Here is a 13,561-nt window from a genome sequence, read left to right as displayed (position 1 = left end):
TATAACATACTGGAGGCCTGATTAATAGGGGAAAAATACATGTGGGTTTTAGCTGTCATATAGTGGAAATAGCTTCTTTTAGCCTTGGGTACAGTGTATTTTAAGAGGGGAGTAAAATGAGAGAGATCTTATCACCGCGCAGAGGCAACTCACTTTCTCCCTTAAGGAGGGCCGCCCAGGAGCACTAACATGGGAAATGTGGGTTAGGTTGGCAAGAGAACTTTGGTCTCACTTCTTCCTGACACTGATGCTCTGGGTTTCCTGCCTCTCGTCTTTCCTACTTCTTACCTACCAGAGGGACAGCGTCTGTAGTTGTGCTTTTTCTGCCTAAAATTCATCAAGGCAGGAAAGAGGGCAGCTACCTTGTTCCAAAGAACCAAACATGAGAGCCCTGCTGTACAATTTATCGTTTGGTGTCAAAGGCTAGGATGTGGGAGAGTTGACCGTTCAGAGAGCCAGCGAAGTAAACCTTCACTAATATTGTGTATTTCAATGTTTATAGTTAAAGGAACTCTGAGTGATTCCATCTCCTGCTCACACAATTAGTGTGCAATTCAGATACACTATGCTGAAGCACTTTGTCAGCAAATATGGAGAGGAGTTTGAGAGAGAATATTACCCTGCAGACGTTCCACTTCCAAGAAGAAAATCATCTTTTTTAGTGGTTTGTCAGCTGTCCCTCCTGGTAATTAGAACTGCCATTTATGTGATCTTTAATATTTTACAAAAGTTCTTCCTATGAATTAGATATTATTAACTTCCAGCTGATGGATGAGAAAATCAATAATAGAGAAACAAATACCGGGGAACTGAAGTGGTGCCCTAGATATTAGGCCCAGGAACATGCATGCTCCAAGCCCAGGCACTCTGGAGATTACCTGACTCAGAGTGGTGAGCATGGAGAGGGGTCACTTGCTCTTGGTTCAGCCTATATCCCCATCGCACCCTGTGTGCAAATAGCACAAAGCCCCTTAGTGGATGCCCGCCGGTACTTCCCCCTCGGCTGCAGTAACATCTACCATGCTAGAACTCGGAATCCTCCATCCTTGGCTATGACTCCTAACTCGACTGAAGAGAGGTGATTTAGAGGCATAGATGCATGGCACAAAAAAGAGCCTATGAAAAAGAGGCTGTAAGAAAATCAAGCTTTTGAAAGTTGAAAACTAACTGGAATGGGTTTCAAAACTAGAATCAACTTTTCAAGTCAGCATTGCTGGGTCATCTTCTCTGTGGCCTTACCATTCATTCTCCAAGAAAATGGAACTTAAGAATAGAAGAACTAAGAGCACGCTTTTCTGCTCCTCTGCAGCTGTGAGGGGTGTTCATTTATGGGTTTCTAGTTGTTAAGAGGCAGTTCACCCTGCCCTTTCCTTTCCTGTGGCCCACTGCTTTTAACCTGAAACAGAGTGGGTATACAGTAAGTCTTCTGCCCTTGGCCTTGAAAGGGTTCTTCTTCCATTAAAAGTGAGACGTTGAGAGTGGAGTATGATAATTCAGTGAGAGTCAGAAAGTAGAAGCAGCCTCAGGAAATTGCAAACTGCAAACTTGACATAGTTAAATAGAAGGTGGGGGGGAGAAGGAAAATATCAGAAATATATATTTTTTTTTCTGGCAGGCTTTCAGCTCCAAAATGGGGCTAATTCTACCTTTTGAAAGAAGATAATTTCAATGTTTCTTTTTTCAAGAACACATAATTGAAGTTATTTTCCCTCTGAGAGAAGGAACCTCTTGTACATCATTACAAATGGACAAGAAAAGTGAACAGCTCTGGTCCCGAGTGATAGAGTATTCATTATCATGTAATCTCTCTGAATGTCTTGGCTGTCTTTTCCCGGTGTTTATCTGCCTGGGCGGTGCTTTTCTGGTAAAGTTCAGATCTGTACTAAGTTCAAGTTCTCTAGCTCTTTGTAACTAGGAAGGGAATGGTGGGTAAGGACTCACAGGAGAAAAGTGACCCACACTGAGGTCACTATCAGAGTAATTTAAGAGGCTGATATGTGGATGGCCATCTTGTAAAATGGTTCCTTTAACACATATATTTAAGTGCTTAAATTGGTGGTAACAGAGATTCAAGGTGGGATGTGTTCTCCTTGGGATCTTCACTGTTTGCACCCCCATGCAGGCTATTTGCTGTGCTTCCTTTTGTATTTAGAAGGGATAGGAAAATTCCTTCTCCACCCAAGGAGGGGTGGTGGTCAGATAGCGTGTTTAACCTTTGTTTGTTCTTGATTTTCATGCCCCACATGTAGTGAAAGTTCAGTAGGCTGCAGAAACCCTGTGACCTGCCAGCTGCTTACTCAGATTCAGAATGCTGAATGAAGTTCTAGATTGTTTCAGGGGATGCTGACAAGTAGTTCAAATCCTCCTGTAAATGGAAATCTCTTTAATGATGATGTTTCCACTTACTCAGTGTGTGTCTGTTTTTATAGACTACAAAGTACCCGAAAATATGAATTATCTGTGATTTCCCTATAAATATCTGTAATGATATGTGCCCTGCATATTATGGGCACAAAAATAAGATAGGGTAAAATCAAAGGAATCGTTGTAAACATCATTTTGCACAGAATGCTACTGAAGGCTCAGGGAATAGAAATGATTTGATCAAAATTACTGGACCAGTTAAAGGCAAAACACAGATTAGAGAGATAAACGGGCCCCTCTGTGCTTCTGGGTTCCTATGTAAGAATATATAAAACCCTCCAAATACTGTCAAGTGTTATATAAATATGATGATAAAAGTCCTTATTTGTGCTATTCTTAATCTGGCAGTTACCTTGCTCACTAAGGACTCTGTCCATACTCTGTTTGCAGAAACAGCCCTGAATTTTGCACAGTCTCATCTGTAATTTTTATCAGGGACCTAGATCCCAATTTGGCTACAGTAGTCACAATAAGCCTTCTCTGGAATAATATCAGCTGGGCCACTAGCAAGAAGAGAACCATGACAGAGAGGAACCAGTGGCAGATGCTTGGACATTTTCCATTTTCTGACACTTTGGTGTCAAGAGGAAAAAAAGAATGTACTATAAAAAAAGAGGGAAATATGGGAAAATAGAAAGAATATAAACTACTCCCCCATCACTTTCAACCGTTAGCCTTTGAGCATGTTTCTTCCCAGTCTCCCTTCTATAGCAATCTGAGATAGGCCAGCCTAGTCAGTGGACAGCTCTCCACAGAGTGTGCTCCTCCTTTCTTGGGCTTCCAATGGTCACATCTAACTGCAGGGAAGAGTGGAAGATGGAGCCCAGCTGTGTGCTCAGAAAGAGGAAGTCAATTTTGGTGAGCAGTGAGTGGTCTCTGCCTCACTTAGTCAGTATCAGAGTCCTTAAGCATTTTAGCCATTAAATTCCTCAGAAATACCATGCTGTCTGCTTGCATTTTTTAAGGCACCCTTGGACGTGGTGTTTAAAGATGTTGAACACCCAGTTTTAACTCTCTGGATGATTCTGTATTGCCTGTAATAGTCTTGCCATTGACTACAGGTCATTTCTCTAGCCTCATCTGGTTCTGTTCCTCCTCTATTTCTTAACATTTTTTTTCCTAATATGCATATTCTTTTATACATTCTATTCTGGGAATGTCTTGTCTTCTCTCTCTCTCTCTCTCTCTCTCTCTCTCTCTCTTTCTCTCTCCCTCTCTCTTTCATTTGTTGAAATCCAATTTATCCTTCAAGATCAAACTAAGAGGTAATATCCTTACTGGTAGCCTTCTCTCACCTCAGATCACTGAATTCATCTCTGTTTTTTAGTATTTACACTTGATTGTGCTTTTCTATTTTCACATCTCTGACTTCCGAGTTGTCAGAGGCGGGAATAATGAATAATTTGAGTTTATAATGATAGTGCTCAGAACTTGGCAATTTCTTAGGAAAGGTATGTTTAAGAGAATTTTGAAGCAGTCTTCTGAAATTCAGTTCTCAGTAACCCATCTGTAGGATATACAATGTTTTTTTGCCTCTTCTAAGGATTTCAGGCATTTCAAAGAACATACATATTAGTGATTAATATTGATACTTTTGGACGGTCTTTTTCTTAGAAGAGGCTAGATGCTTTGTTTATATTTGCTTGGCAGGACTTTCATTTCACTATTTAGCAGTAAACCTCTACTCTGGAAAAAAAAAACAAAAAAACAAAAAAACCCAAGTTCCTACAGAGGGATAGAGTGGAAGGACTTGTAGATGAACCCGGCACTGAGGGGAGCCACTGCTGTATAGCTGAGCCATGCCCGACCCAGTACAGCCCGGTGGCAGTCAGGGCTTCACCGATTTTCAGGGGTGGTCCTCCACACCAGGTTGCTCGCTTTCTGTCTCCAGGCCTCAACTTGTTCACTGTTAAGGAGGACTACTTGTTACACATGGCTGTTGCATAAACATTTGAGATTACCTGTGTGTTGTGAACACAGGCCCCTGGAAAAGCATCACAAAAATTCAAGGAATTATTATTATGCCACCATGGCTATGCTGTGGATACTGTGCACATCTCTGCATTTGAAGAAATAAAAAACAAAATAAGGGAACCCATCCCTTCCAGGCCCCCACCCCACAAATGTTCAGTCATGTTCTATTACCTACCTAGACGCAATGCTAGAAGCTGCTTATTTAAAAGATAAATTGGACAGGTGCTGCTTTTTCTTAGGTCATGTGGAGCCCTGAACACTGAGAAAGAGAAATGAAGAGGGGGTCTCTTCAGCCCAGTGAGAAAAGCCCTAACATAGTTACAGGACTTGAACCACAAAGAAAGTCCTGGACCGATCTTCCTTCGTGTGGGAGACATGCCGACTTTAAAGAGCCTGTGTCTTTACCAATATGTATTCCATGGATGTTAAGTTTTGTGCACTGTTTGGGGTCAGGGTCAGGGTGGTGGGCGTTGTGTTCACAAACCCTGGAAGAGATGTTCTCTTGGGGTCTTTCTTTATAAGGAAAACCGAGAATCCTAGCACCTTGGGTGGCTCAGTGGTTGAGCATCTGCATTAGGCTCAATCATAATCTTGGGATCCTGGGATGAAGTCCCATGTGGAGCTCCCTTCAAGGAGCCTGCTTCTCCCTCTGCCTTTGTCCCTGCCTCTCTCACTTTGTCTCTCATGAATAAATAAATAAAATCTTAAAAGAGAAAGAGAGAGAAACCAGGAATCCACATTTAGCATTTATATGGGATTAGAATGTAAAAGAAGAGGAAAGCACCTTTCCAAATGAGTTCTTTCAGAAACCGTATCATGAGCAAATTGGAAGTTTTGAGAGAAAAAAAGGAATGATATATTTTCCTTAAAATCTTTGAAGTCCTAACAATGTAAGTGCTTTGAAAGTAGGACCTCTACTTGTAACATAAGCGCTAAGGGTAGAATCTGAATTGTTGGCAGAGAACAGACGTGGCCTTCTTGCTGCCTTTGTTGACATTAAAAGGAGAGCAGATATACTAGGCCCAGACAATGATAAGTCCTGTCCATTCCCCGAGAGTCTACCCTAAGACTGGGAGTGGGAATTATCAGATTTTCCTTAATAGTTGTTGATTTAAATTAAAACAACTAATGCCATTAATATTACAGGTAATATTTCATATATTTCTCCACTTCCTCCATGGGAAGCAATGTTTGGTTGGAAAAAAATGCATGGCAATTGGAGTCAGATGACAGCCTATTTTGAGCTCAAGTTCTCTCCTTATTGCAAGTCTAGAAAACAAGATGTAGGTCATTTTTCCATCCTTGTCTTTAATTCGGTCATGTGAATGGGGATTATCCCTCCCTCGGAGGTGGGTTGCAGATCCAAAGAGAGTCCTTTTATTACCCTTTGAAAGTAGTTAAGCTGTCTACAGCATGGGATGCAAGCTGTCTGATTTTTTTTTTTTTTTAAGATTTATTTAGATATTTCAGAGCAAGAGCATGGGAGAAGGGGCAGAGAGAGAGAATCTCAAGCAGACTCTCCAGAGGGTGGAGCCCAATGCAGGGCTTGATCTCACAACCCTGAGATCCTGATCTGAGTCAAAATCAAGAGTCAGACACTTAACCCACTGAGCCACTCAGGCGCCCCCCACCCCCACCCCGCCCAAGCTCTCTGGTTTTAATCCTCACAGCGACTGTGAGGTAGCATTGACAAGCCCATTTTACAGAAAGAAATCTGAAATCATAAAGAATTCACACGCTCGCTTAAGGACACGAAACCATTTCCAGATTTAAATCTCTGTCTCCAACCATAATGCCACTGGCACACAGTATGTCCCTTCAATCTCTGGCCACAGATATTTTAGGATAAGCTTCCCACCTCATTCCAGTCTCATGGCTCTCCTGTCCTCTCTCAGCTCCAGAGAGAACTTTCTAATCGGATTAGCTCACCTCCCAGCTAAAAATCCCCACATAGGTTTCTGTTGCCTGTACGTTCCTACCTGCTGAGGGTCTTTAGATACATTCCTTGTAGCCTATGAGCTTCCCAAAATTGTAAGTAAATTCAATGTGCATTTTTATGGGTGCCAATCTCTGCCAAAAGGGAAATGAGTTGCCTGTGGTCTCATACAAGGCTTAGAGGCCCTGGCCCATAGAGAAGCACTAAGCACCCAGTATGGCATGGCAATTGTTAGCTGGCCCTTCCTTTCTCTTGCTTCTTTAGTCCTAAACGCAGAACCACTTGCATTGTTCCCCACTCACATTAAATTGTGACCCACCTTCAGCCTTTTGCTCCTTTCAAAGCTCCCACTTGACTTGGGTTACCCTGTTCCATGGCTTTGCTAGTATCCAGCAAATCTTTATCACTTGAATTCACTGCATTTGAAAAGTTGTGTTTCATAGATTGCAGAAGTCAAATTACACACTGTAAAAGAAACACAAACTTAGAAATTAAAAGGCCTCTAGGATTCCAAACCCAGAGATGATCCCCTTTAACACGAGTCTGTGTCCTCTCAGACTTTTTTTTTCCTACTTGTATATAGAACTGTAGATAGAATGGGACCATCAGTTAAGATTCCTATTCTGTCTCTAGATCTGTTCCTTCAATAACATGGCTATGTCATTTTCTCATACTTGAGCAGATAGACTTATAATATACTCTATAAACGTGTTCACATTCCATTGTATGTATCTAGCATTGTCCAGTTAAGTGACCTTTTACCCATGGAACAATAAGTAACAAACTGTTACTTTTGGTTCCTCCTTTTTCCAAATATAGTTTCTGTGACTAGCCTTGGTTATAAAATTTTATGATTATTTCTGCAAAAATTTCCTAGAAGTGGATAACATGTGTGCCATTGAAAGTTTAATATTACTAGCAAATCACTCGTCCAGTATTCAAATGTTATTTGCACTTTAGAGGAGGCCTTAAGATTTAACACTTAATGTTTATTGAATAAATGAAGCTAGGGTGGGCTCTTTTGCTGGGCTTATCATGACTAGCCCTGCCCTGATCTTTTTGGGCATCAGATTTCTTTATCTCACTATGAATAAGAGATTGTGGCATGCAGCTCTCTATTTTTTGTCTTTGTCACCAGCTACATGCCATAGTTTATTCACTGTGTCCATTGTCCAGTCCAAGTTGTTCAACAATGAAATAGAATCCCAGGGTATGATTATGAACCAACATAAAAAATTCTTGTCATTCTGGCCTTCTTTTGTCTGTACTCCCAACTTTCTATCCATTTTTTAAAACCTTAAAAAAAAAAAAAGAAAGGAAAATAAATACGGAGAAAAGTTCGAGTAGGTGCCAGTTAACAGCTTCACATATGTTTAGATAGCATTTTATGCCTCAGACATCACACAGATAATTAATAGGCATCTTGCAGTGATTGAAATAAATGTGGGTAGTAAGAATGAAACATTTGTACAGGGATTTATACTTTACAGGATTTTCACATCCAAGACTCATTTTCTGGAGTGAGGATAGCAGGTGAATGAATATGCAGCTTCAGGTTTTGTTGAATTGATTCTTGTAAACTGTTCATGAAAGGAAAAACTCTTGATTGACAGCTTAAGAGTACATAAACATTCTCACAATCTCAGCTCTCCACGTCAGCCATTGTGGATGTCCTTTCTTAACTTTTTGAACATTTTTCTCTTACAAACCCTCTGATTAAATGTGGGGATATGATATTGGAAATGGCCAAAGTTACAATATAGGCAAAGGAAAATAAAATAATAGAGTCCCTTTTATTTCCATAGTGCAAAGCTATTTTACATCTGGCCTTCCTTCTTTCTCTACATACTTCAGATTCTTGGTTGAACATCTCAAGTAATCTTTCGCTGATACTTTGGTTCTCTGAGATTGCTATAATTCTGGCTCACCCACCTATTTAAACACCAGCCTAGTAGCAGTACTATCGATGTACCTTCCCCATTTGGTATGTGGCTATTTGTAGTACTAGGGGAAGAAGCTACCCTGGAACACAGGGTCATTCACTTTCTGCACCCCTGTATTCCGTAAGATCCATCTTGTCTCACATCTCAAGCTTTATACGTGGTGCAGAAATATTCCACTGCCAGGAGCTCCTTATGCCATTTGGCCTTTTTCTTTCCTGAATGTAAAAAACTTCTACCATAAGTTTCCTGCCCTTTTGCTGAGTAAGTCCTAGTCTGTCTCTCCTCTTGAATTCTTCCTTTCAGGCTACAGGAGAGGTCCCTTATGTGCCATGGTTATGTACTTTCTGTAGTTGCTTTATCCTTGATTATTAATGAGCCTGAATCTCTCATTTGTCCATAAACTCCTTAAAGTTGGGGGGGTGGGGACTCATTTATTCATCTTGTTTTTATAAATATACAAGTGGTACATAGTAACTGCTTAGCAATTTTTGAATGACATGAATTCCTACTGTTGTAAACATGGATTTCTAAAGCCCAGTAGAGGACTCATCTTGATAAGACAAGTGGATCCTGTAAAATGGTATGTCCCAGGTCAGACACTGAGGAACTGATTAAACTGATCATAATGAAACCCGGATTTCTTAGTAGTCGTGTCCAATACTTTTTCCTCTCTAATGAAAACACTATTTGACTGTCTTGAGTGTCTAGATTGCGTTTAAAGAACTATGTATTCTTTGCCTTTCAGGGTGGACAAACAGGGTCCATGGGGCCTCCAGCTGTTCCCCCATCATTCCGCCCTGAAGATGAGCTTGAACACCTGACCAAGAAGATGCTGTATGATATGGAAAATCCACCTGCTGATGAATACTTTGGTGAGTGGGGACTAGAGATGACTTCCGAAGTAAATGCCTTCTGTTTTTCTTAGTTATTAATTAGGAGCTTATCAGCTCTGCTGGCAAGGGTTTGAGTCTAGACACATTGGAATTGATATGTATCTGCACACAACTGAGTATTCTGGAAATTGCTCTGTGAGCTTGCCATAAGTGTGATCTCTGTTGCACTTTTAGCAAGGGTACTGTACAGTTTCTTGAGATACAAATTCAATTTTAAAATGAATTTTGTCATCATATAAGCTTCTCCATAAGCAGAAATAGGGCTTCTGTATAAGTTCAGGTTCCTTACTGGTCTAAATATTTATATACAGAATATGGAATTGGATAGTATCTAATTTCTTCACTCTCAATTTTTTACCTACACGAATTTAGGAAAAGATGTTCCTATTGTATTTTTTTAACCTTCTCCCCTCTCCAAATCTGTAAATAATTATGAATGGTTATACCATCCAGTCCATTAGTGTAATGGGAGTTTATGAACTTTAGGCCAATTATGAGGTGTTATGGATGCATAACCTGTCCTCAGGGAGGTTGTAATTATTCAGGAGACATAAGGAAAATACATAAATAATTACTAATCTTGGTAGAAAGCCGTAAGAGGCATAAGAGAGGGATGTGTGAGATACTATAAAATGTTCAAGCTCTATTCATCAGAAGCATCGGGAATCCCTTACAAAGGAACTGGTGGTACCTGAACGTGGATGTTTCAAGGCAGTGCCTCCCAGATTTTCTGTGATGACAACTATTTCCTCCTCAATCTGTTGGAGACTGACATTTGTCTAGAGCACAATTGAAATTACTTACTTAAAACATTGAAATCAAAAGAATACAAAATGGAAGGCCAAGTTTTACCATTATGAGATTTAACAGGAATAAATTACTCTATCAAAGTGTTATATCATTTCCTAAATACTCACGCTATGTTTTTGTCCTGTCTCATTGCGAGGTGATAAATATTTTTTAGACACCCATCCATGGACCACAGTTTGAGTAACATCACTTTAAGGACATGTAGAGAAAAGAGACTACATTTGGGGGACAGCAGGAGCAAAGGCATAGAGGCAAATACATCACACAGGGCTTTTACTTCTTTAGACATTTACTATCTTCATGTTTTCCCCTTGCTCCCTATTGGGAATGGGTAATATAGCAGGTGAACTGAGGCACTGGTCCAAAGCTATGCCATAGATGGAATGGGATAGGGCATGAAAAACATGGTATTGATTTGTATATAGATACAGGTCAGCAGTGGGAATAAAGAATTTTGGTTCTGGTCCTTTCTGTACCCTTGACTAGCTAGGCGGTATTGAAATATTCCCCATCTGCCTGAGCCCCATTTCCCACCTTGGTAAGTCAAAAGTGTGGAGCAAATGTTTCCTAGAATTTCTTTCGACACAAGTAAGTTCCCATAGAAACAGCATTAATCCAAAGAAATACAACAAAGCTAAAAGCTAAACATAAATTGATAGGACAAATGCATGGAGAATATTTTTAAGAAGTCTCTAGTTATATTAAAGTATACTAAAAGTGTATCATGCTCTTGTTACTGATGTGGTAAAAAGCTTTATATTGGAATCTTAGGTAAACTTTTTAGAAGAGCGTGCTAAGAGCAAAAACTAAGGTTACTGTATATGTATATTATCTGTATAGTGTATATGTATATTTTAAAAATAAAAAGCAAACTAACATAACAAGTATATATGCCTCAAATATCGTAGCAACTAAATACACGGCAATAAAGAAAATTGAACATAGATAGTAATTGTGTTAATGAATATGTATTAAGCCTTCTGGGAAACAAACATAAATTAAATTTCATCTTTGCCTACAAGAACTATCCTAGCTATGATACTTACTAGCTTAGACAACTTGAACAACTTACTTATGCTCTCTCAATCTTTGTTTTTGTTTCACTTTATCTGTAGTATGGAAATAATCGCTAGCTCATACTGTTATTTTAGTATTGAGTGAAATATTTATAGAAAGCACTTAGACAAGTTCTTGGCATATAGAATATCCTCAATAATCAAAGTTATCCCATGCTTTATTTAAGAAAATAAGATATGCCCATTAAAAATCCATTAATATTACCTGATTTAAATTTAAGTTCCTTGCAAAAATAGAACACATGTCACCAATTGGTAAATAATCATTGCCAAATAAGGATTATGAACCATGAGAGAGAATGTGAAATAATGATTAACTTTTATTGAGTGCTTATGATATGGCATCACTATTTTATGTACTTTATAGGAATTAACTCATTTCATCCTTATAGAAAATATATAACCCTGTAAATGCTATTATTATTTCCATATTAGGAAATTGAAGCACTGAAATGTTAAGTAATCTGCTCAATATCAACAGCTAATGAATTGCAGAACTTGATTAGAATCCACACTCCACTCAATACTTTTTTTTTTTCTTCTAAAAACCTTTTCCCTGGCTTTATTGAGATGTACAAAAAACAGCTGCATATAAACAGTGTCCCTAACATAGTGGGTTTAGACATGTGTATACCTTTGTATTGCTGTCACCACAATCCAGGTAATAAACATATCCATCACCTCCAAAAGTTTAGGCTGGATAATTATGGAGGAGATCGGCTTTGGATACACAGAAAATAGAAGGTTATTCTCTTCTGAGTAGATAGAATGAACAAAATTTGAGTTGAGGCCAGAATTATTTAAGGAAAATTTACTTTAGGTGGAAAATATTCACCAAGAGCTTATAATATACAAGCTATTCTATTAAGTAGCGTGAGGCAGAGAGATAGGCAGACATGGATCTTACCTTTAAAGGTGCCTATAGTCTAATAGAGAATGTAGACAGAGTGATGATGTTTAATCCTAACACAAGACTGAAAGTGACAAGTGACTTAATCGAAGTGCAGCCAAAGTTCTTTGAGAATTCGGAAAAATGAGACTAGACATCCCCAGGCAGGAATGGAAACATGTTTATGGAATGGTTAGCCTTTGAGTTACATCTTTAAAAGTACGCTAATAAGAGATTTGGAAGAAAGATAATAGTACAGAAGCAATGTCATTTCTGAGGAGGGAAATTTTAACATGATACAGAATAAAGTCATTAGAGTGAATCACCAATGTAGAAAGGAACAAATAATGAGAAATAAAGTTGGGGAAGAAGGCAGGAGACCTGATTAGATTCTGGATTTAAAAAAAACAACAACTCTTTAATATTTGGGGCAAGTTTAGAAAAGTTTGAATATGAATGTGGCAGTGGCATTGTGGTTACACGAAGCAGTATCCTTGTTTATAGGAACAACGTATTGAAGTATTTAGGGTGACGTGTCATGGTGTCTGCAACTTACTTTGAAATAGTCTAGACAGATGATACATCAATCAATAGATCTACATATATAGCTAAGATGATATAGATAGATAAAGATATTGTGAGGAAGGCAGTATCACTTTAGATTAAAACAGCTAGAGATACCATTACTAGGACACCCTTCTTCCCCCAAAATGTATTGAAGTGAATTATTTTAAGACTCCTTTCTTGGGTGGGAGAAATAGAGAGAGTTACATTCCTGTGCCTTCTAAACTCGAATATTTTATTTTATTTCTTTAACGAGACACAGGCAGAGGGAGAGGGAGAGAAGCAGGCTCCATGCAGGGAGCCCAACGTGGGACACAATCCCGGGTCTCCAGGATCACACCCCGGGCCGAAGGTGGCACCAAACCCCTGGGCCACCGGGGCTGCCCTAAACTTGAATATTTTAATGATTACAGTGGATCTTTGATATTTCCCCCTCTTGTGTATGTTTTCTTGTTTTCTACTGGATGCATACCTTTTCTTCTGCTGATGAGATGATAGTCATTAGGGTGGCGATGATGGGAACTGATATTTATCTAAAGCTCTTTTCAGAGTCATAGTCTGACTGACAGGTCTGGTGATGATATCTTCATTTTTTAGGTCAGGAAACAGTCAGAGAAGCTGAATGAGTTATTCAAGATTACATAGCTAATAGGATTCAGGATTTGGACTCCTTCTTCTCATCTCAAGTCCATACTGATTCATTACCATTATAGAAAGGCATACATTGTTCCTAGAGCTTGTCACTAGTTGGCTGTTCCGCCTCATGTCATCCTTTACCTCCCAATGTCATGATCTTCAAGTAAGAGACCATCTGTGCCCAGGGCCATAAGTTGTGTAGCTGGAACTTCAGTGTCACTGGCAATATATCTTAACTCTGTATAATGCCTGAATTAACTGCTGTGACACTAAGCATGGCCTTTTGGCCATGGTTCAGATACATACTTAAACACAGGACACCCAGTGCCTTCCTATCAACTCTGTTAGCTGACTTGTCCTTCTGTTGACCTCAAGGAGAGGCAAATTGCTGATAACTACGGCACATCTTGTTTTCT

The 13,561-nt window shown here is 39.3% G+C and overlaps 1 protein-coding gene and 1 long non-coding RNA gene across 25 annotated transcripts in view; one reads left to right on the top strand and one right to left on the bottom strand.

The window, feature by feature from the left end:
- LOC121477519 (LIM domain containing preferred translocation partner in lipoma) overlaps window positions 1-13,561 on the top strand; it is a 667,092-nt gene that overhangs the window by 489,358 nt on the left and 164,173 nt on the right. For all 23 annotated transcript variants that reach the window (XM_041731917.1, XM_041731895.1, XM_041731914.1 and 20 more), the window contains one exon: window positions 9,023-9,149. In XM_041731917.1, the coding sequence (XP_041587851.1) occupies window positions 9,023-9,149 (127 nt within the window). The remainder of the gene's footprint in view (window positions 1-9,022; window positions 9,150-13,561) is intronic.
- The window catches only part of LOC121477522, a 32,575-nt gene that overhangs the window by 387 nt on the left and 18,627 nt on the right, over window positions 1-13,561 (bottom strand). For both annotated transcript variants that reach the window (XR_005984273.1, XR_005984272.1), the window contains one exon: window positions 6,654-6,799. This is a non-coding gene — a long non-coding RNA (uncharacterized LOC121477522). The remainder of the gene's footprint in view (window positions 1-6,653; window positions 6,800-13,561) is intronic.

The sequence above is a fragment of the Vulpes lagopus genome, chromosome 17 (genome assembly GCF_018345385.1).
Source record: "Vulpes lagopus strain Blue_001 chromosome 17, ASM1834538v1, whole genome shotgun sequence".
Taxonomy (NCBI): Eukaryota; Metazoa; Chordata; class Mammalia; order Carnivora; family Canidae; genus Vulpes; species Vulpes lagopus.
This window is presented reverse-complemented; position numbering and strand designations above follow the sequence as displayed.